Source organism: Oncorhynchus mykiss, chromosome 2 (assembly GCF_013265735.2).
Source record: "Oncorhynchus mykiss isolate Arlee chromosome 2, USDA_OmykA_1.1, whole genome shotgun sequence".
Lineage (NCBI taxonomy): Eukaryota > Metazoa > Chordata > Actinopteri > Salmoniformes > Salmonidae > Oncorhynchus > Oncorhynchus mykiss.
The window spans coordinates 6,671,834-6,696,280 of record NC_048566.1 but is presented as its reverse complement, the minus strand read 5'-3'; the positions used below and the strand labels follow the sequence as shown (position 1 = coordinate 6,696,280).

Below are 24,447 nucleotides of genomic sequence, written 5' to 3'. Positions count from 1 at the left end.
TCGGTGTTAGTGTACTAGTTTACCTGGGTGGTTCAGCTCGGTGTTATAGTGTACTAGTTTACCTGGGTGGTGCAGCTCGGTGTTAGTGTACTAGTTTACCTGGGTGGTTCAGCTCGGTGTTATAGTGTACTAGTTTACCTGGGTGGTGCAGCTCGGTGTTATAGTGTACTAGTTTACCTGGGTGGTGCAGCATGGTGTTATAGTGTACTAGTTTACCTGGGTGGTGCAGCTCGGTGTTATAGTGTACTAGTTTACCTGGGTGGTAGAGCTCGGTGTTATAGTGTACTAGTTTACCTGGGTGGTGCAGCATGGTGTTAGTGTACTAGTTTACCTGGGAGGTGCAGCTCGGTGTTATAGTGTACTAGTTTACCTGGGTGGTAGAGCTCGGTGTTATAGTGTACTAGTTTACCTGGGTGGTTCAGCTCGGTGTTAGTGTACTAGTTTACCTGGGTGGTTCAGCTCGGTGTTATAGTGTACTAGTTTACCTGGGTGGTGCAGCATGGTGTTAATGTACTAGTTTACCTGGGTGGTGCAGCATGGTGTTATAGTGTACTAGTTTACCTGGGTGGTGCAGCTTGGTGTTATAGTGTACTAGTTTACCTGGGTGGTGCAGCTCGGTGTTATAGTGTACTAGTTTACCTGGGTGGTGCAGCATGGTGTTATAGTGTACTAGTTTACCTGGGTGGTGCAGCATGGTGTTATAGTGTACTAGTTTACCTGGGTGGTGGAGCTCGGTGTGATAGTGTACTAGTTTACCTGGGTGGTGCAGCATGGTGTTATAGTATACTAGTTTACCTGGGTGGTGCAGCTTGGTGTTATAGTGTACTAGTTTACCTGGGTGGTGCAGCTCGGTGTTATAGTGTACTAGTTTACCTGGGTGGTGCAGCTCGGTGTGATAGTGTACTAGTTTACCTGGGTGGTGCAGCATGGTGTTATAGTGTACTAGTTTACCTGGGTGGTGCAGCTCAGTGTTATAGTGTACTAGTTTACCTGGATGGTGCAGCATGGTGTTATAGTGTACTAGTTTACCTGGGTGGTGCAGCTCAGTGTTATAGTGTACTAGTTTACCTGGGTGGTGCAGCTCAGTGTTATAGTGTACTAGTTTACCTGGGTGGTGCAGCATGGTGTTATAGTGTACTAGTTTACCTGGGTGGTGCAGCATGGTGTTATAGTGTACTAGTTTACCTGGGTGGTGCAGCTCAGTGTTATAGTGTACTAGTTTACCTGGGTGGTGCAGCTCAGTGTTATAGTGTACTAGTTTACCTGGGTGGTGCAGCATGGTGTTATAGTGTACTAGTTTACCTGGGTGGTGCAGCATGGTGTTATAGTGTACTAGTTTACCTGGGTGGTGCAGCATGGTGTTATAGTGTACTAGTTTACCTGGGTGGTGCAGCTCGGTGTTAGTGTACTAGTTTACCTGGGTGGTGCAGCATGGTGTTATAGTGTACTAGTTTACCTGGGTGGTGCAGCTCGGTGTTAGTGTACTAGTTTACCTGGGTGGTGCAGCTCGGTGTTAGTGTACTAGTTTACCTGGGTGGTGCAGCATGGTGTTATAGTGTACTAGTTTACCTGGGTGGTGCAGCTCGGTGTTATAGTGTACTAGTTTACCTGGGTGGTGCAGCTCGGTGTTATAGTGTACTAGTTTACCTGGGTGGTGCAGCTCGGTGTTATAATGTACTAGTTTACCTGGGTGGTTCAGCATGGTGTTATAGTGTACTAGTTTACCTGGGTGGTGCAGCATGGTGTTATAGTGTACTAGTTTACCTGGGTGGTGCAGCATGGTGTTATAGTGTACTAGTTTACCTGGGTGGTGCAGCATGGTGTTATAGTGTACTAGTTTACCTGGGTGGTGCAGCATGGTGTTATAGTGTACTAGTTTACCTGGGTGGTTCAGCATGGTGTTATAGTGTACTAGTTTACCTGGGTGGTGCAGCATGGTGTTATAGTGTACTAGTTTACCTGGGTGGTGCAGCTCAGTGTTATAGTGTACTAGTTTACCTGGGTGGTGAAGCGCGGTGTTAGTGTACTAGTTTACCTGGGTGGTGCAGCATGGTGTTATAGTGTACTAGTTTACCTGGGTGGTGCAGCTCTGTGTTATAGTGTACTAGTTTACCTGGGTGATGCAGCTCAGTGTTATAGTGTACTAGTTTACCTGGGTGGTGCAGCTCAGTGTTAGTGTACTAGTTTACCTGGGTGGTGCAGCTCGGTGTTATAGTGTACTAGTTTACCTGGGTGGTGAAGCGCGGTGTTAGTGTACTAGTTTACCTGGGTGGTGCATCATGGTGTTATAGTGTACTAGTTTACCTGGGTGGTGCAGCTCGTGTTATAGTGTACTAGTTTACCTGGGTGGTGAAGCATGGTGTTAATGTACTAGTTTACCTGGGTGGTTCAGCTCGGTGTTATAGTGTACTAGTTTACCTGGGTGGTGCAGCTCGGTGTTATAGTGTACTAGTTTACCTGGGTGGTGCAGCTTGGTGTTAGTGTACTAGTTTACCTGGGTGGTTCAGCTCGGTGTTATAGTGTACTAGTTTTGACTATAGGGCCTGTGTTTTTCTGTATTTGTCTGACCTCATATAACTAGGAAATGAAGCTTCTGTCTGTGAGCAGCATGTGACTATGGGTTTGTATCAGACACACTGTTTATGGATCCCATGTAGAGATGTGACTATGGGTTTGTATCAGACACACTGTCTATGGATCCCATGTAGAGATGTGACTATGGGTTTGTATCAGACACTGTCTCTGGATCCCATGTAGAGCTGTGACTATGGGTTTGTATCAGACACACTGTCTATGGATCCCATGTAGAGATGTGACTATGGGTTTGTATCAGACACACTGTCTATGGATCCCATGTAGAGATGTGACTATGGGTTTGTATCAGACAGACACACTGTCTCTGGATCCCATGTAGAGATGTGACTATGGGTTTGTATCAGACACTGTCTCTGGATCCCATGTAGAGCTGTGACTATGGGTTTGTATCAGACAGACACACTGTCTCTGGATCCCATGTAAAGCTGTGACTATGGGTTTGTATCAGACACACTGTCTCTGGATCCCATGTAGAGATGTGACTATGGGTTTGTATCAGACACACTGTCTCTGGATCCCATGTAGAGCTGTGACTATGGGTTTGTATCAGACACACTGTCTCTGGATCCCATGTAGAGCTGTGACTATGGGTTTGTATCAGACACACTGTCTCTGGATCCCATGTAGAGCTGTGACTATGGGTTTGTATCAGACAGACACACTGTCCTGGATCCCATGTAGAGCTGTGACTATGGGTTTGTATCAGACACACTGTCTCTGGATCCCATGTAGAGCTGTGACTATGGGTCTGTATCAGACAGACACACTGTCTCTGGATCCCATGTAGAGCTGTGACTATGGGTTTGTATCAGACACACTGTCTCTGGATCCCATGTAGAGCTGTGACTATGGGTTTGTATCAGACACACTGTCTCTGGATCCCATGTAGAGCTGTGACTATGGGTTTGTATCAGACAGACACACTGTCCTGGATCCCATGTAGAGATGTGACTATGGGTTTGTATCAGACACACTGTCTCTGGATCCCATGTAGAGCTGTGACTATGGGTTTGTATCAGACACACTGTCTCTGGATCCCATGTAGAGCTGTGACTATGGGTTTGTATCAGACAGACACACTGTCCTGGATCCCATGTAGAGCTGTGACTATGGGTTTGTATCAGACACACTGTCTCTGGATCCCATGTAGAGCTGTGACTATGGGTCTGTATCAGACAGACACACTGTCTCTGGATCCCATGTAGAGCTGTGACTATGGGTTTGTATCAGACACACTGTCTCTGGATCCCATGTAGAGCTGTGACTATGGGTTTGTATCAGACACACTGTCTCTGGATCCCATGTAGAGCTGTGACTATGGGTTTGTATCAGACAGACACACTGTCCTGGATCCCATGTAGAGATGTGACTATGGGTTTGTATCAGACACACTGTCTCTGGATCCCATGTAGAGCTGTGACTATGGGTTTGTATCAGACACACTGTCTCTGGATCCCATGTAGAGCTGTGACTATGGGTTTGTATCAGACAGACACACTGTCCTGGATCCCATGTAGAGATGTGACTATGGGTTTGTATCAGACAGACAGACTGTCTCTGGATCCCATGTAGAGATGTGACTATGGGTTTGTATCAGACACACTGCTTTAACACTCTCTCTGCAGTCCTTTCCTCCCACTCTCTCTCTCTCCCCCTCCCTCCCTCCCTCCCTCCCTCTCTCTCCCCCTCCCTCCCTCCCTCCCCCTCCCTCCCTCCCTCTCTCTCCCTCCCTCCCTCACTCCCTCCCTCTCTCTCCCTCCCTCCCTCCCTCCCTCTCTCTCTCTCCCTCCCTCCCTCCCTCCCTCTCTCTCTCTCCCTCCCTCCCTCCCTCTCTCCCTCCCTGCCTCCCTCTCTCTCTCCCTCCCTGCCTCCCTCTCTCTCTCTCTCCCTCCCTCCCTCTCCCTCCCTCCCTCCCTCCCTCTCTCTCTCTCTCTCTCCCTCCCTCCCTCCCTCCCTCTCTCCCTCCCTCCCTCCCTCTCTCCCTCCCTCCCTCTCTCTCTCTCTCTCTCTCTCTCAATACACATAAAAAAAATACAAAAAGTGTGGGACTCCTTCAAAAAAATAATCAAGGTTAGCTGTCAACTTGAATATTTACGAATCATAAAATTCAAGATGCTTCCTCCCTCTCAGCCAATAGCAAGTGGAGGATAATTACTATGGCATGTTAAACTAGTTGTCCATCCCTAAACCACAGCACCTTTAACACCAAATGTGAAACTCACATGAAAAGTAATGGTGAAGAGACAGAGTCATGCCAAGGCTGGTCAGCTGGTGTGGAATTGTTTAGCTCTAGAATGAGTAGTTATTATGCTTTGGGTTCTGACTGAGACCACAAATTCTGTTTTCTTGGACACAATATGATATATTATTATATTCAAATTGGCTTAATTAGGCTAATTTATGTTTCCAGGTCCCGTAGACAATTATTCAATAGATGATTTACATAACAATCGTAAAAAATGATGATAAGGAAAACCACAAGTACAGTAAACAGGTCGGGCTGTAATTCAGCCACTGATGGCCTCTAGCTGATGCATCTATTTATACAGTCTGTTGCGTTGGAATTTTGTCACAGTTCCAGCAGTTGGTTCGCTGTTGGCTACTTTGTTGAGGAAAAGGTTTTGATCGGGTCCCAGGTCATTCTCAATGAAAGAAGCAGGGGCTTCCACAGGACATTCAAAACATCTGGACAATCTAACATAGAATGATCTTAGTTCGATTTGCTTGATTTTTAGGAGATCACAACAGAATAGAAAGACTTCAATCGGCTACAGTGTAGCTACAGCAGCAGGCTTCGGGTCTATGGGATGTTATTAGGGCGTTATAGCAGGGCAACGCTGCAGAAAACTTTCTTAAAGAGACAGTATCGAGAGCAAGTCTAAACGGGGTGCTTGAGACGTCCCAACTCTGAGGTCACCACATTGAAGTTGAAATGTAAAACGGTTAAGGTAAGGGTTAGGTAAGGGGTATGTTTAGGGTTAAGGTAAGGGGTATGTTTAGGGTTACGGTAACGATTGGGTTAGGCAGTGTTTCCCAAACTCTGTCCCCGGGAGCCCAAGGGGTGCACGTTTTGGTATTTGCCCTAACACTACACAATAAATTCAAATGATCAACACTTGTTATTTGAAATGGCTTGTGTAGTGGTAGGGCAAAAAAACAAAACGTGCACCCCTTGGGGTCCCGGGGACCGAGTTTACCCTGGGTTAGGATAGGGACGTCCCATGGATCCCTTATAGTAGTAACCCTGCCGCGGAGCGAGGTGGGTTAGTGAGCCTGCATTATTAAGCCACTCAGTCACTTTCATCCCGGGGAGAAAAAAACAGATTTTATTTTAAATTACACTGGGAAGATGAACTTCGTTTTCACTGTTTTAAAGCTTGAAAAACTTCCCGGGAAAACTCAACAAAAGTCCACTTTCAGTCCAGTTTCAGCCGGTGTTGAAAGTGTGCGTATGCCCTAATTACACAATCACAGAAGAGTCCAGTCCAGAAGACTGAGAAAATAAAAACTCAACATTGTCTTTATATCCATCAAGTTAGCTGGGAAAAGTCGGTGCCTCGAGGGACAGAGTTTGAGACGCTCCCTAAATAATCATGTCACACCAAAATAAAAGACGACGTTCTTCAAATGGGCCACAGGCACAAACAATATATAATAAAGACAGATCAGAATGTTGAATAAGTGTAAATGTGTTTTTACCTGCTGTTTTCTCCTTTATTGTTGGAAGGCGGTGGATGCAGAACAGTTTGGTTATCCTCCATATCCACCACACATTTTGTATGCAGTTCCGTTTCTGCAGAGTTCAGAGCATATGTGTCTCTGTCTTGTTGAGAAAGTTTCCATACATTTCTAATCAAAGTAGCTAGCTAGTTAGCCTAATCGTGTATCTACTTAAACTACATCTGACTGACACTTGGCAAGTTAGATTTATTTGCCCTTATTTAAGATTAGAGGTAACTAGCTAACGTGACACATATAAGCAGCCTGTCATTTGGCTAGAAGACTTGGTTGCTAACTTTCTATCTGCAGCAAAAAAAATCTATTTGGGATAAAAGGCTAAAGAAGGGGTACTAAAAACGAGTTAGCACGTATTAAATACAACTGTAACGTTTGCTGAATTCGGGTTCTTTTTCAGTTACGGTAACTTACCTCTCCGGTTCATGGGTCGGACTCTGACTGCAACTTTTACCTTGGTATCCGACATTTTCATCCACTTTCCTCCCAGCCTGGACTACCATCAATGTGTTAGCTAGCAAGCTATGGCTATCCGTCTGGCTCTCCCCGTCCCCGAAAAGACCAGTCCACTTTCAGCCGGTGTTGAACGTGTGCCTATGCCCTAATAACACAATCCCAAAAGAGTCCAGTCCAGAAGACAGAGAAAATAAAAACTGAACATTGTCTTTATATCCATCAAGTTATCGTCCTATGCAGATCCAGCACTGTGCTCCAGTCCCAGACAGCATCACAACCGCCATCTTCAAGTGGGAGCAGTTCACACGATTGTCTCTCTCTCTGGCTGCTGGAAATCATGCGGTGCCTTAAGGCTATGCAACAACAAAAAGGATTTCTCATAACACGAACCGAACTGCCCAATATTGGGAAACCCAGCATGGGGGATCGGGAAAAGTCGGAAACGGTATCAGTGCACGCGCTTATGGGGTTCCAAAATATTGTGAAATGTCAAATGCAGACTGTGTAAAATGTGTAAGAGGAAGAAGAAGAGGAGGAAATACTAGCCCTCCTCATCAGTGGCCTGAAAGTGACTAAACTTTTACTGATGCCCATCAAATTTGCTTTCTGTTTGGGGCCTTTTTTATGTCCGGGAATGGACCGGATAGCCTAGCCTACTTAGTCGATACACCAGGAGTATAATCATTAGTCCAACACGTTTTGCAAAGGAAACGGTTTACTCCCAAAAAAGGTTTTACAATGAAAACGAGAGTTTCAATGGGACAAATGCAGGTTGCGTTCCGTTTGGATCCGTTTGGATCGTAGTGAATACACCCTATGAAACAGAACATGTGCAAATTACCTCCAAAAGTGTTCAAACAAATAGACTTCATTAAAAATAAATGAAATAAATTAACCTTATGGCAAAAGGTCTCCCTTGTAAAATAGATCTTCTGACCTCAATGGGACTTCCTGGATAAATAAAGATGAATACAATTAAATGTATTGTCTAATTAGCACCAGGCTGTCAGTTAAAACATAACCAGAGATGAGCAATGTTCCTAAAATATGTAATGACATAGGTGCAGTCACTGTAAGCACAGTACAGTTTTACAATTAGTAGGCCTAGTTTATTTGTATATCTCAGAAGTAATTATCCACCTGTCATTACCATGTCATTATCCACCTGTCATTACCATGTCATTATCCACCTGTCATGACCATGTTATTATCCACCTGTCATTACCATGTCATTATCCACCTGTCATGACCATGTCATTACCCACCTGTCAAGACCATGTCATTACCCACCTGTCGTTACCATGTCATTATCCACCTGTCATGACCATGTCATTATCCACCTGTCATTACCATGTCATTATCCACCTGTCGTTACCATGTCATTATCCACCTGTCATTATCATGGTATTATCCACATGTAGTTACCATGCCATTTTCGAAAAGAAAAACATTCTCAAAAAAAATCCTCTTAAAACATTTGTATAATTTTAATCTGGATTTTATTTATCACAACAGGTGGAATCACCAGTCATTATGCATTTTGTTTATATATTTTTTCACAATACAAGTCAGCCAGACAGCTAACTCTTCCTACATCATTTTTGGACTAGAATAGCATCCGAGTGAACTGAATACATCTTCACTGCATGGTCTCCACTGTCTAAAACAATCAGCGTGTTCTGTGCTGTGGCGACCAGCCCCACCGGGCGAACCAAGTCTCCACTGACCAGAGGGGTTAGGACCGGGCCGTTCTGGAGCTTTCCCAAACTCCAAATCAACCCACGCTGGGAGTCTATCACGATCACATCCCCGTCCCTGTCAAAGGCCACGGCAGACATGCAGGGCCACACGGAGGCCCCCAGGCTCAGAGTAAAGCTGTCTATCTGAGAGAGCACGTTAAAGTCTTTGTTGAATATTGTCAGTCTGGTAGGCCGGGGGCCATTTGGAGGTTGTGTGGTGGTGAGCCCCAGTGTCTCCACCAGGGCGATGTTCCCCGTCACCCGACAGCAGGCCACTGCCTTGGGCCGCTGGAGGTCGGTTATGACCGCTCGGTTCATCAGAGTTACGCCACGGGCAAAGTCCACCACGACCTGGGAGAGCGTGCCGGCCTGGATGTCAGTGACCAGGATATGTCCACAGCTGTCCACGTCCACCCCCCAGGGCATCTGGAAGGAGTCCCACACCGCCAGAACATAACTCCCCCTGGAGGTGAACACTTTCACTGCACCGTCACCGGCATCCGTCACAACCACATACCCGCTGGGAGTCACCGCCACATCCACCGGGTGACACACCTCCCCGTGACCGCGACCCCTCCGCCCAAACCCGTGCAGCCGCCTGCCCTGAGGCCCGAATACCACCACCCTCCTTTCTCCATCGTGCACCACCACCAAGGTCCCAGTGGACCCGAACACGGCCACCCCCGTGGGGTTGATCAGGGACCCCCAGCCCCCGAAGGCTGAGCGAAGCCGCAGAGCTCCAGAGCCCAGACCTCCGACCCAGCCGCTGCCTCCTCTGACCCGATGAGGGACAGGTGACCTGGGGGAGCGGGAGAGCAGAAGATCCTGGAGGTCTGTCAGCGCCTGGCAGTGGGAGGTGCTGTCAACGTCACACAGCTGCCGGCAGAAAGGGCACTCAAGCTTCTCGAGGACGGGGTGGGAGAGCGCCCGGACACATTCCAGACAGAGTACATGGCCGCAGGACAGGTTCTGAGGCCGGCGTTCCTTCTGCCGTGGGTTATACTTCTCGAAGCAGACTTTACACTCCAGTAGGTTGACGTGGATCTCTCTCAGGAGGATCCCCTCTGTTCTCAGTGAGGAAGGAGGAACAGGAACATCAGCCATGATAGTGTAGATATCCTCTCTTTTACTGCTCTGCTGCAGTCTCTTTACCCAACGACAGTCACAGTGTCAGCTCTGTTGCAGTCTACCCAACAGCAGTCACAGTGTCAGCTCTGTTGCAGTCTACCCGACGACAGTCACAGTGTCAGCTCTGTTGCAGTCTCTTAACCCGACGACAGTCACAGTGTCAGCTCTGCTGCAGTCTCTTAACCCAACGACAGTCACAGTGTCAGCTCTGCTGCAGTCTCTTTACCCAACGACAGTCACAGTGTCAGCTCTGTTGCAGTCTCTTTACCCAACGACAGTCACAGTGTCTGCTCTGCTGCAGTCTCTTTACCCAACGACAGTCACAGTGTCAGCTCTGCTGCAGTCTCTTTACCCAACGACAGTCACAGTGTCAGCTCTGCTGCAGTCTCTTAACCCAACGACAGTCACAGTGTCAGCTCTGCTGCAGTCTACCCAACGACAGTCACAGTGTCAGCTCTGCTGCAGTCTGCTACGGCTGGAAAGTATTTTTGAGGAAACACGGAGGAAATATGTTGAAAGTCAGAGAGGGAAAGAGAGAGGAGGAAAGAGACGGAGAGAGGAAAACACAACACGGGTGACATTTTGAAAGTCTGAGAACACTGGCCTCCTGTAGGCTTAGGCTGTCATGTGACTTTGACACAGTGGGCAGGCTCACTCTGAGGCCCTCTGCTGCCCTCTAGTGGAAAGAGGTGTCACACAGGTCTGAGGAACAATTCAGTGACTTCTGGAATCTCTGAGCCATGCAGTAAAACAATTAACACTAGTCTGGATGGTAATGGGTCACTTCTGAAAGGACTTCTGTTTGTCAGAATAGACACAAGTACGCAGTGATTTAGGGGCCCTCTGCTAGTTACTCCACATTACTCTGTGTGACTTCAAAACCATCATCCTGTCATTTCTAGTCTATGGTCAAAGTCATCGCTTTAACTTCTTCCTGACTTGGCAGCAGCATCAATTAACAGTTTGTTGAAATCCATCTCTTTATAGGTCAGAACATGGAGGCTATTTCTGTCTGTTCCCTGGCGTGCCGAACGAGTGAAATCTGATCCCTCTGGCTGCTTCTCAAACGGCACCCTACTCCCTATATAGTGCACTACCTCTGACCGGTACCCAATGGGCCCTGGTCAAAAGTGGTGCACCGAATAGGGACAGGTTGGTTGAGTGGTGAGGAAGGACAGCTCCAGGCTCCAGAGCAGGCCCACTTCCCTCTCCTGCTAGAGAGCAGACCCCCCTCCAGAGGTCAATCCAGGGAATTACACATCTTCTACTGGACTAATCTCAGCAACCCAAAAACAAATCTCACTTGAGTGCTGGCCAAGCATCTTCATCTCCACAAGACTACGGTTTTTGTCGACCCAAGGGCCTAATTGGACAGTGGCAAGCAAGTTCCAATAAACACCTGGAGTTGGACAAGCTATTAACTGTAGTGCTTTATACTTAGTGATTAGGCCTGTATGCAGATACTGTACCCTGGATAACTAAAATACAGCTTTGGTGTTTGGAGGAACCCAAAGTAGGGTCCCAAATGGGTTGTAGAATTATTGTGTAAATAGCTCAATATTTTGGAATCAACATGTGTGGTGGAACCAGGAAGCATTCCACGATACATCATGTGCATATTATAATCATTCAGCCCTATCAACCTTTTCAACTATGAACCCTTGAATCACAGGGGGAGTTACAGAGAATGGATAAGACCACATAACGAAGGCCTTTGTACAAAGGCTATAGGTTTTAACCTCAACACAGTACAAGGTATTTCTAATGAGACATACACACAGTCTACAAGACAATTGAAGAGGAAATACAAAACATTTTTAATAAAGTTTTATTAATTCAGAGTGAAAAAACAAACAAAAACACAAGTCTCCTTTTCGAGAGGGATTGTTTTGGCAAAATGGCATCTTCATTCCAGAAACAATACGCCATATTCTATACAGCCAGGGAGTCTGGTCCATGCTACCTGGGGATGAGTGTCAGTGTCTGATTTTGACATAAAGAAATATTTGTGTTGAGATGATGGCTATGGTTGAATACTTCTAAAAATGCACCCTTCTATCCTCCCTTCCATCCTCCCTTCCATCCTCCCTCAAAATATTCACTTATCTGACAACTGGATGGGTGATAATAGCTCAGAGTGACATCGCTAAACTCCATTCGTCAAACCACATTTCTCAGGAATTATACGCAATTTTGTATACAAAAAAAAGTAGCTTAGAAAGAGACAGTTATGTCAGAACAGCGTTTACTCCAAGGGGGAGGAAGGATGGATGCATTCTCAGAGTATTACCCAGGCCCAGTGACTGACACACCTTTACTTGAGCAATAAAGGCCCGGGGGGGTGTGGTATAAGGCCAATATACCACGGCTAAGGGCTGGTCTTAGGCACAACGCAACACGGCCCTTAGCCATGGTATATTGGCCATATACCACAAACCCCCTGAGGTGCCTTATTGCTATTATAAACTGGTTACCAACATAATTAGAGCAGTAAAAATAAATGTTTTGTCATACCCGTGGTATATGGTCTGATATACCACGGCTGTCAGCCAATCAGCATTCAGAGCTCGAACCACCCAGTATATAATCAATAGAACACTGGAATAAAGACTCAAGGAGAAATGTAGAAGGCTGAATACAAACTGCAAAAAAGTGTTAAAAAGAACAAAACTACATACATACATACATACATACATACATACATACATACATACATACATACATACATACATACATACATACAGGCACAAGGGCATTGAATTAAAAATGTTCACAGCAACACTGAAAAAAGACATGGTGTGAATACTGGCTTACTGATGTGGTGCGACACTGACGCAAAGACCATGTTGTCACTACTACTGTAGTAAATCTGTAGCCTCCCCCAGGCCCTCCCGAGACACTCCATTTCCAACACTTAGCCATGCAAAATGCCATGAAGGGGAGAACGTCCACATCGTAGGAAAACAAAGCTACCTGCCTGCACAGACAGACCAAGCTCCAACTATGAACGACTGGCCTCGTCGTTTACTGGAAAAACACAGCAGCCCAGATGTGAAGGGAGAGGAAGGCTGCATTCTAAATGGCATCAAAATCCCTTTATAGTGCACTACTTTTGAACCAGGGCCCATAGGACTCTGGTCAAAAGGTAGTGCACTATAGAGGGAATAGGGTGCCATTTGGGACGTCACATAATAAATCACACAAAGGTTATGACGATGATTTCACAAAACAAAACATTACAGTAAATGTACAGCATCTCCAAAACAGCGTAAGTCAACGGTTTATATGGAGCTGGTGGAGTAAAGACAATCCTCTGACCCAGGAGGTCAAACACAACAATCACAAACGTCCGTCCTTACATGCCAAAGCAGCTTTGCATTAAAATCCTGGTGCCATATGTACCAAGCATCTCTACTCTGACAGTAGAGTGCTGATCTAGGATCAGTTTGAGTATTTTAGAGCATAATGAGTACGATTACATTGGGACCTGATCCTAGATCAGCGCTCCTACTCAGAAGTTTGATACATATGGCCTCTGTTCACATTCCTCTCTTTGTTCAAGTCATAAAAACAAACCAAAAATGGTGAACACTTGTAAATATGAACCAACTGATGATGAAGAGTTGGAGCAGAGAATAACAGCCTTCCTCTACAGTAGTCAACACGAGAGTCCAACTTCTGTCATATTTACACAGCTATATCATCTCTGCTTCCCAAATGGCACCCTATTGTCTTCTTAGTGCAGTACATTGGACTGGGGTCTGGTCAATCTTAGTGCACTATATAGAGAATAGGGCCCCATTTACATACAGTAGTCTGATGGAGGTGGGGGGGGGGGGGGGGCTATGTCATAATAGTGTGAATAACAGAAGCCATATTGTTCAGGGAGGAATCCTAACCAGTCTAACTGGCAGTAGAGGCATAATCCGGATTTGACTTCTACAGGAAACCAAAAGTAAGGCATGTGATATCAGAAATGTCTAAATGTAATCGTCAATCTAAAATAGTCATAATTATAAATACAGTTTATACAGGTTTTATACACATTTTGATATAGCCTCTATAATATATGTAAACAGACTATAAAATGTCAAAATTGTTGTTGTTGTTTTCTTAGAAAACTGAGTGCCACTATGATACAATAATCAATAGCTAACTTATTGCATTTACAACTAGGCGAAATCCAACCAGCCAATGAATGGGATTGTTGGAATGGAATGTTGGCATATTGACAGTTAATTGGACAAATGAATTGAATCGTTCCTCTAAAAGCTGCCCGGTTAGCAAGCTAACAAACACACACTGTAGACAAATTCCCCCAATTCATTATTTTACACAATATCTTATCACAGCACTGGCTAACCATGGTTGAGCAACTCCCTGACCAAAATGGCCAACAGCCTGTATACCATCATAAGAAGGTTCATATCCATTCTAGTATTCTAATTCTATGGGCTGAAGCACATGAAAGATATATGGTACAGGATAAACGTAGCTCTCCAATCACAGTAGTTTATCAACTCCTGTACAATGGAACATGCATTCTTCTGTTCTGACTGAGGAGAAGCAATATTGCCACCACACACACATGCTTACGCAGACACACACAAACTGATCAGCCGTAAGGTAGGTAGGAGCTCTGACCGTGTGAACCACCAGTAGGTATCTGTGTGGTTCTCTGATCTATAGGCCACACCCCCCCCCCTCTCCCTCTACAACCCTGCATGGACATGGTGTCTGTCTATCCTGTCCACTGACCATGCCCCTAACCTGGGTCCACTCTCCCCTCTTATGGATGGGTGCTTCTCCGCATGTTAAAATGCACAGGGAAAGTGTCGTCTATCCTTTCTTTCTCTTCCATCTCTCCCAACATGCACCTCTTCCTCTGTGGTCCGGGGTTCTGACAGGAGAAGAGGGCGGGACTCCACCCTGGGTGGCAGGGCTAGCATTACTTCTTCCCCAGCCCATTGGTGGATTTGTTCTTCCCCGAGCTCCGCCCACGCTGCCTGGTGGGAGGAGCCTCACCCTCAGAATGCAGTTCTCCTGCAAGGTTTAAGTTTAGGATTAAGTTTAGATAAGGTTTAAGTTTAGGATTAGGTTCAGGTTTATTATAACATATTGGTACATATCTAGAAAACACATCAAATGTGATGTCATACAATATAAAACAGTAAAAAGATATGATCTCCGTCCTAAATGGCACCCTATTGCCTATACAGTGCACTAATTTTGACCAGAGCCCTATGGGTAGTGTGCATTGTAGAGGATGCCATTTGAGACACAACCAAGATGTCTAAATATACAGACAGTGCACCATCATGAAGTCATACACAACAAATAGACATAGCCAAAGAGCAGAGTGAGAGAGGGAAAGATTCTCATTGTTTTAATGTTCATAGTGTGTCTGTGTTGAACAATTCGCAAAGACATCTCTAATGGACGACACATTTTGATGGTTGAACATAGTTGAAAGTAGAGGTGTGTTTCCATTGGATAAGAGGCAAGTTCCCCAATCAAACCACTAGAGGTCAGACCACTACCTAACAATATTTACAGTAAACTCTCCCAGTCAACCACTAGAGGTCAGACCACTACCTGACTATATTTACAGTAAACTCTCCCAGTCAACCACTAGAGGTCAGACTACTACCTAACTATATTTACAGTAAACTCTCCCAGTCAACCACTAGGTCAGACCACTACCTAACTATTTACAGTAAACCCTCCCAGTCAACCACTAGGTCAGACCACTACCGAACTGTATTTACAGTAAACTCTCCCAGTCAACCACTAGAGGTCAGACTACTACCTAACTATATTTACAGTAAACTCTCCCAGTCAACCACTAGGTCAGACCACTACCTAACTATTTACAGTAAACCCTCCCAGTCAACCACTAGGTCAGACCACTACCGAACTGTATTTACAGTAAACTCTCCCAGTCAACCACTAGAGGTCAGACTACTACCTAACTATATTTACAGTAAACTCTCCCAGTCAACCACTAGGTCAGACCACTACCGAACTGTATTTACAGTAAACTCTCCCAGTCAACCACTAGAGGTCAGACCACTACCTAACTATATTTACAGTAAACTCTCCCAGTCAACCACTAGAGGTCAGACTACTACCTAACTATATTTACAGTAAACTCTCCCAGTCAACCACTAGGTCAGACCACTACCTAACTATATTTACAGTAAACCCCCCCCAGTCAACCACTAGAGGTCAGACCACTGCCTAGCTATATTTACAGTAAACTCTCCCAGTCTCAGATTGGATGAAACTCAAGTTACCCAACAATGGGAGGCATAAATAACTAAAAATGGCATATTACATACGAAACCCATTAATAATGACCTGCATGTGTTTAACCCTAGAGGATGAATAGACACACCATAGTTACCTTGTTCTGTTTAACCCTAGAGGATGAATAGACACACCATAGTTACCTTTCCCTTGTTCTGTTTAACCCTAGAGGATGAATAGACACCATAGTTACCTTGTTCTGTTTAACCCTAGAGGATGAATAGAGACACCATAGTTACCTTTCCCTTGTTCTGTTTAACCCTAGAGGATGAATAGACACCATAGTTACCTTGTTCTGTTTAACCCTAGAGGATGAATAGACACACCATAGTTACCTTTCCCTTGTTCTGTTTACCCCTAGAGGATGAATAGACACACCATAGTTACCTTGTTCTGTTTAACCCTAGAGGATGAATAGACACCATAGTTACCTTGTTCTGTTTAACCCTAGAGGATGAATAGACACACCATAGTTACCTTGTTCTGTTTAACCCTAGAGGATGAATAGACACCATAGTTACCTTGTTCTGTTTAACCCTAGAGGATGAATAGACACACCATAGTTACCTTTCCCTTGTTCTGTTTACCCCTAGAGGATGAATAGACACACCATAGTTACCTTGTTCTGTTTAACCCTAGAGGATGAATAGACACCATAGTTACCTTGTTCTGTTTAACCCTAGAGGATGAATAGACACACCATAGTTACCTTGTTCTGTTTAACCCTAGAGGATGAATAGACACCATAGTTACCTTGTTCTGTTTAACCCTAGAGGATGAATAGACACCATAGTTACCTTGTTCTGTTTAACCCTAGAGGATGAATAGACACCATAGTTACCTTGTTCTGTTTAACCCTAGAGGATGAATAGACACACCATAGTTACCTTTCCCTTGTTCTGTTTACCCCTAGAGGATGAATAGACACCATAGTTACCTTGTTCTGTTTACCCCTAGAGGATGAATAGACACCATAGTTACCTTTCCCTTGTTCTGTTTAACCCTAGAGGATGAATAGACACCATAGTTACCTTGTTCTGTTTAACCCTAGAGGATGAATAGACACACCATAGTTACCTTTCCCTTGTTCTGTTTACCCCTAGAGGATGAATAGACACCATAGTTACCTTGTTCTGTTTACCCCTAGAGGATGAATAGACACCATAGTTACCTTGTTCTGTTTAACCCTAGAGGATGAATAGAGACCATAGTTACCTCTCCCTTGTTCTGTTTAACCCTAGAGGATGAATAGACACCATAGTTACCTTGTTCTGTTTAACCCTAGAGGATGAATAGACACCATAGTTACCTTGTTCTGTTTAACCCTAGAGGATGAATAGACACCATAGTTACCTTTCCCTTGTTCTGACACAAAGTCCTCATTGTAGTTGCTGTCCTCACATTCAGAGTAGCTCTGTAAAACACAGTAGGGGTCAGAACAGACATGTCACTGACATAGGGCTGAGAGAACGCTACACAGCCAACAGCCAGCTGATCCAGCCACAGGCAGGAGTCCGAAATGGCATCCTCCCCCCCTATACTGTAGAGTGCACTAGAGTCCTGGTGAAAAGTAGTGCACTAGGCTATATAGGGAGTAGGGTGCCATTTGGGACAAAGTCATTGGCGTGAATACAAGGTTAATGATCTACAGGTGAAAAGCTGTGACATCCTGTCATGTTCTTTATAGATGAACCACAAGGTCAGATGAACCACAAGGTCATATTCCCTGAAGACTAAACTACACAGTGAGTCAGCTAGTTTATGTTGGAACTCTAAAAACACAGGTGTGGAAACTGCCATTCACAGCACGGTAAACATGAGGGTTAAACAACATTCTACACAAATCATGGTTTCTGTAGAAAAGCTTTCCAGTTGGCTATGAGTACTTCTCAGAGAACTCTCTCAAACCCTCACTCAGAGAACTCTCTCAAACCCTCACTCTGGCCCTGGGACTTTAGGCGGCAGCAAACTTGGCTAGGCAAACTGAACGAGTGAGCTCGCATACTCCCTTAAAAAGACCTTCGCTTGAAAAACAGCAATACTACTGTTTGTCCATGTTGAGATGCTGTAGCCAGATGCTTCAAAATAGTCTGAATTAACCTAAGATAACTCAAGAAATCTGTAATTAATTTAGACATTTTTGCAGTGACTTTAGTCGCTCAATTAAGCAAACTAAATGAGACGCACAAATATCAACCCCGCCAACAAAAAATAAAATGCTAACCTCCCCTGTTATTGTAATGGTGAGAGGTTAGCATGTCTTGGGGGTATGATATAAAATGCTAACCTCCCCTGTTATTGTAATGGTGAGAGGTTAGCATGTCTTGGGGGTATGCTATAAAATGCTAACCTCCCCTGTTATTGTAATGGTGAGAGGTTAGCATGTCTTGGGGGTATGATATAAAATGCTAACCTCCCCTGTTATTGTAATGTGAGAGGTTAGCATGTATTGGGGGTATGATATAAAATGCTAACCCCCCCTGTTATTGTAATGGTGAGAGGTTAGCATGTCTTGGGGGTATGATATAAAATTCTAACCTCCCCTGTTATTGTAATGGTGAGAGGTTAGCATGTCTTGGGGGTATGATATAAAATTCTAACCTCCCCTGTTATTGTAATGGTGAGAGGTTAGCATGTCTTGGGGGTATGATATAAAATGCTAAGCTCCCCTGTTATTGTAATGGTGAGAGGTTAGCATGTCTTGGGGGTATGATATAAAATGCTAAGCTCCCCTGTTATTGTAATGGTGAGAGGTTAGCATGTCTTGGGGGTATGATATAAAATGCTAAGCTCCCCTGTTATTGTAATGGTGAGAGGTTAGCATGTCTTGGGGGTATGATATAAAATGCTAAGCTCCCCTGTTATTGTAATGGTGAGAGGTTAGCATGTCTTGGGGGTATGATATAAAATGCTAAGCTCCCCTGTTATTGTAATGGTGAGAGGTTAGCATGTCTTGGGGGTATGATATAAAATGCTAAGCTCCCCTGTTATTGTAATGGTGAGAGGTTAGCATGTCTTGGGGGTATGATATAAAATGCTAACCTCCGCTGTTATTGTAATGGTGAGAGGTTAGCATGTCTTGGGGGTATGCTATAAAATGCTAACCTCCCCTGTTATTGTAATGGTGAGAGGTTAGCATGTCTTGGGGGTATGATATAAAATGCTAACCTACCCTGTTATTGTAATGGTGAGAGGTTAGCATGTCTTGGGGGTATGATATAAAATGCTAACCTCACCTGTTATTGTAATGGTGAGAGGTTAGCATGTCTTGGGGGTATGATATGAAATGCTAACCAAGACATGCTAACCTCTCACCATTACAATAACAGGGGAGGTTAGCATTTTATATCACACCCCCAAGACATGCTAACCTCCCTTGTTATTGTAATGGTGAGAGGTTAGCATGTCTTGGGGCTATGATATGAAATGCTAACCTCGCCTGTTATTGTAATGGTGAGAGGTTAGCATGTCTTGGTGGTATGATATTTTTGGTCATTGCATGCTATGAATATGGGACCAAATGCTAAACCTTTGATTATTTTAATACACAAGTTAATGGGGGGGGGGGGGCGCTATGTACAAAAAGTGCTGTACCTATTAAACGATTCACCCGATACAGATGAAAATGCCCTCAAATTAAAGCTGACAGTCTGCACTTTAACCTCATGGCTGACAGTCTGCACTTTAACCTCATGGCTGACAGTCGGCACTTTAACCTCATGGCTGACAGTCCGGCACTTTAACCTCATGGCTGACAGTCCGGCACTTTAACCTCATGGCTGACAGTCGGCACTTCAACCTCATAGCTGACAGTAGAAGACACTACTAGTGCCTGTCATGACCTGGGATAGTCACAGTTCCAGGGACATGTGTTCTAAATGACCTGGAATAGTCACAGTTCCAGGGACATGTGTTCTAAATGACCTGGGATAGTCACAGTTCCGGGGACATGTGTTCTAAATGACCTGGGATAGTCACAGTTCCAGGGACATGTGTTCTAAACGACCTGGGATAGTCACAGTTCCAGGGACTGTGTTCTAAACGACCTGGGATAGTCACAGTTCCAGGGACATGTGTTCTAAACGACCTGGGATAGTCACAGTTCCAGGGACATGTGTTCTAAACGACCTGGGATAGTCACAGTTCCAGGGACATGTGTTCTAAATGACCTGGGATAGTCACAGTTCCAGGGACTGTGTTCTAAACGACCTGGGATAGTCACAGTTCCAGTGACCTGGGTGATGAATAAAGGTGCATGTATATGGAGAATGGTTGCAGCAGGACCATCCTGTAGTCAACGAGGTGTAGTTCATATCTAGCCAGGTATGTCAGCATACCTTCTCTTTGGGGCCGTAGATCTCTGCATACCACACCATCCCATACAGACACAGGAATGTGATCAAGGCCTGGGAGGACAGGAGACAGAGTTAAGGCCACAGGCAGTTCAAGGTCACGTTTCAGCTTTATTGTCCTTGAAACAATAGTCAAAACATAAAATACAAAAATATACATATACATATATCTATGAATACAATGAAATGAAAACAATGAAATTAATACACCAACATCAAGTAGTCCCTCATATAGCCAACATGTCAGCCACAAAATGAAAGGCCTTTTAGCTGTAAACACACTGACATTCCATAGATAAAGCAGTACTAGGACAACTACAGCCCTGGTACGTTATCCTGTCACCATCTAATACTAGGACAACTACAGCCCTGGTACGTTATCCTGTCACCATCTAATACTAGGACAACTACAGCCCTGGTACGTTATCCTGTCACCATCTAATACTAGGCCAACTACAGCCCTGGTACGTTATCCTGTCACCATCTAATACTAGGACAACTACAGCCCTGGTACGTTATCCTGTCACCATCTAATACTAGGACAACTACAGCCCTGGTAGGTTATCCTGTCATCATCTAATACTAGGACAACTACAGCCCTGGTACGGTATCCTGTCATCACCTAATACTAGGACAACTACAGCCCTGGTACGTTATCCTGTCATCATCTAATACTAGGACAACTACAGCCCTGGTAGGTTATCCTGTCACCATCTAATACTAGGACAACTACAGCCCTGGTACGTTATCCTGTCACCATCTAATACTAGGACAACTACAGCCCTGGTACGTTATCCTGTCATCACCTAATACTAGGACAACTACAGCCCTGGTACGTTATCCTGTCACCATCTAATACTAGGACAACTACAGCCCTGGTACGTTATCCTGTCACCATCTAATACTAGGACAACTACAGCCCTGGTACGTTATCCTGTCATCATCTAATACTAGGACAACTACAGCCCTGGTACGTTATCCTGTCACCATCTAATACTAGGACAACTACAGCCCTGGTACGTTATCCTGTCACCATCTAATACTAGGACAACTACAGCCCTGGTAGGTTATCCTGTCACCATCTAATACTAGGACAACTACAGCCCTGGTACGTTATCCTGTCACCATCTAATACTAGGACAACTACAGCCCTGGTACGTTATCCTGTCATCACCTAATACTAGGACAACTACAGCCCTGGTACGTTATCCTGTCACCATCTAATACTAGGACAACTACAGCCCTGGTACGTTATCCTGTCACCATCTAATACTAGGACAACTACAGCCCTGGTACGTTATCCTGTCATCACCTAATACTAGGACAACTACAGCCCTGGTACGTTATTCTGTCACCATCTAATACTAGGACAACTACAGCCCTGGTACGTTATCCTGTCATCATCTAATACTAGGACAACTACAGCCCTGGTACATTATCCTGTCACCATCTAATACTAGGACAACTACAGCCCTGGTACGTTGGTCCAACAGTCACATGATCTTAACGATGACCAAGCTATTTATGGTACATTAACTATGACAAAAAACAGACTGGTCTGCTAACATAAATAGTGATATGTACTTTGAGAGACCTGAACAACTGTTTGGAGACTAGTTTTACTATGTACATAAACAAACCACTTGGACCTGACAGCTGTGTGGAGACTGGTATGTTTATGTGCACAGTAATACTACTTGAACATGACAGCTGTGTGGAGACTGGTATGTTTATGTGCACAGTAATACTACTTGAACATGACAGCTGTGTGGAGACTGGTATGTTTATGTACACAGTAATACTACTTGAACATGACAGCTGTGTGGAGACTGGTATGTTTATGTACACAGTAATACTACTTGAACATGACAGCTGTGTGGAGACTGGTATGTTTATGTACACAGTAATACTACTTGAACATGACAGCTGTGTGGAGACTGGTATGTTTATGTGCACAGTAATACTACTTGAACATGACAGCTGTGTGGAGACTGGTATGTTTATGTACACAGTAATACTACTTGAACATGACAGCTGTGTGGAGACTGGTATGTTTATGTGCACAGTAATACTACTTGAACATGACAGCTGTGTGGAGACTGGTATGTTTATGTGCACAGTAATACTACTTGAACATGACAGCTGTGTGGAGACTGGTATGTTTATGTGCACAGTAATTCTACTTGAACATGACAGCTGTGTGGAGACTGGTATGTTTATGTGCACAGTAATACTACTTGAACATGACAGCTGTGTGGAGACTGGTATGTTTATGTACACAGTAATACTACTTGAACATGACAGCTGTGTGGAGACTGGTATGTTTATGTACACGGTAATACTACTTGAACATGACAGCTGTGTGGAGACTGGTATGTTTATGTACACAGTAATACTACTTGAACATGACAGCTGTGTGGAGACTGGTATGTTTATGTGCACAGTAATACTACTTGAACATGACAGCTGTGTGGAGACTGGTATGTTTATGTACACAGTAATACTACTTGAACATGACAGCTGTGTGGAGACTGGTATGTTTATGTGCACAGTAATACTACTTGAACATGACAGCTGTGTGGAGACTGGTATGTTTATGTACACAGTAATACTACTTGAACATGACAGCTGTGTGAGAATGGTATGTTTATGTACACAGTAATACTACTTGAACATGACAGCTGTGTGGAGACTGGTATGTTTATGTACACAGTAATACTACTTGAACATGACAGCTGTGTGGAGACTGGTATGTTTATGTGCACAGTAATACTACTTGAACATGACAGCTGTGTGGAGACTGGTATGTTTATGTGCACAGTAATACTACTTGAACATGACAGCTGTGTGGAGACTGGTATGTTTATGTACACAGTAATACTACTTGAACATGACAGCTGTGTGGAGACTGGTATGTTTATGTACACAGTAATACTACTTGAACATGACAGCTGTGTGGAGACTGGTATGTTTATGTACACAGTAATACTACTTGAACATGACAGCTGTGTGGAGACTGGTATGTTTATGTACACAGTAATACTACTTGAACATGACAGCTGTGTGGAGACAGGTATGTTTATGTGCACAGAAATTCTACTTGAACATGACAGCTGTGTGGAGACTGGTATGTTTATGTGCACAGTAATTCTACTTGAACATGACAGCTGTGTGGAGACTGGTATGTTTACGTGCACAGTAATACTACTTGAACATGACAGCTGTGTGGAGACTGGTATGTTTATGTACACAGTAATACTACTTGAACATGACAGCTGTGTGGAGACCATTCTTACCACACACACCAGCCACAGCAGCACATAGAGGACCTGGGTCTTGGAGAACAGCTCCATTCCAAACTTTACACACGCCAAGGCCTCCAGGAACGCTATGGCCCTGTGATGTCAACAGAGATCCACACACACACACAGACGTCACACACTACAGCTAAGGCTGCTGGGTAATCAGACAGCTATAGTTGTGTCCCAAATGGCTCCCTATTCCCTCCATGGTGGATAACCTGGTCTAAAGTAGTGCACTATAAAGGGAATAGGGTAGCTGTTGGGATGCACCCTATGACACCTGTCACCCGGCTGGGTGGTGACATGACAGAGTGAGGGAGAGGAGGGTGAGGGGTGAGCGAGGCAGAGAGGTAAGCTGAGGCCCATGGAAACATGAAACCAGTCCATCTACATGGTCAGATGTTAACATTGCCAACAGCCTTTACTCTAGTGGGAGCTGGAGGGAATAAGCAACATATTCAGACCCCTGCTAAGCGCTAACCAAAATAAACAGACTGACAACAGTACACATGCCACATGCACAATGCAAACATGGATAGACAGAATATTAATGGAATATAATGGGGGGGGGGTTATAAAATCACATTTCACAAATGTTGTCTACGAAAGTTTCTAAGATCCCTTATTACCCTGAACATGGGAACCACTAGAATACACCCAGAGGGTAGAGCGTAGGACCCCTTATTACCCTGAACATGGGAACCACTAGAATACACAGAGGGTAGAGCGTACGACCCCTTATCACCCTGAACATGGGAACCACTAGAATACACAGAGGGTAGAGCGTACGACCCCTTATTACCCTGAACATGGGAATCACTAGAATACACC

At 44.5% G+C, this 24,447-nt stretch overlaps 3 protein-coding genes across 14 annotated transcripts in view; all 3 read right to left on the bottom strand.

Moving 5' to 3' along the window:
- kif13a (kinesin family member 13A) overlaps positions 1-7,390 on the bottom strand; it is a 150,574-nt gene extending 143,184 nt beyond the window's left edge. For 2 of the 5 annotated variants that reach the window (XM_036936331.1, XM_036936344.1), the window contains exons 1-2: positions 6,745-7,389; positions 6,295-6,388 (exon numbers count right to left, since the gene is read on the bottom strand). In XM_036936331.1, the coding sequence (XP_036792226.1) occupies positions 6,295-6,388; positions 6,745-6,805 (155 nt within the window). In that variant the 5' untranslated portion in view covers positions 6,806-7,389. Of the gene's footprint in view, positions 1-6,294; positions 6,389-6,744 lie in introns of all 5 variants that reach the window. The other 3 variants (XM_036936334.1, XM_036936339.1, XM_036936351.1) reach the window with 3 other exon arrangements.
- An 878-nt stretch (positions 7,391-8,268) lies between these two features.
- LOC110505984 (E3 ubiquitin-protein ligase NHLRC1-like) lies at positions 8,269-10,381 on the bottom strand. Its single transcript, XM_021585459.2, has one exon. The coding sequence runs from the start codon at positions 9,627-9,629 to the stop codon at positions 8,382-8,384; it is 1,248 nt and encodes a 415-aa protein (XP_021441134.2). The 5' UTR covers positions 9,630-10,381; the 3' UTR covers positions 8,269-8,381.
- A 1,083-nt stretch (positions 10,382-11,464) lies between these two features.
- ptdss1a (phosphatidylserine synthase 1a) overlaps positions 11,465-24,447 on the bottom strand; it is a 31,615-nt gene continuing 18,632 nt past the window's right edge. For 2 of the 8 annotated variants that reach the window (XM_036936407.1, XM_036936359.1), the window contains 4 exons: positions 23,611-23,710; positions 20,300-20,368; positions 17,316-17,376; positions 17,115-17,227 (listed from right to left, as the gene is read on the bottom strand). In XM_036936407.1, coding sequence (XP_036792302.1) covers positions 17,130-17,227; positions 17,316-17,376; positions 20,300-20,368; positions 23,611-23,710 — 328 coding nt within the window. In that variant the 3' untranslated portion in view covers positions 17,115-17,129. Of the gene's footprint in view, positions 14,697-14,718; positions 17,040-17,114; positions 17,272-17,315; positions 17,377-20,299; positions 20,369-23,610; positions 23,711-24,447 lie in introns of those variants that run through there. The other 6 variants (XM_036936378.1, XM_036936394.1, XM_036936384.1 and 3 more) reach the window with 6 other exon arrangements.

What these genes read in the sequence shown, in the direction of transcription:
- LOC110505984 (XM_021585459.2), bottom strand. Translation starts at nt 9,629, where the DNA reads ATGGCTGATGTTCCTGTTCCTCCTTCCTCACTGAGAACAGAGGGGATC.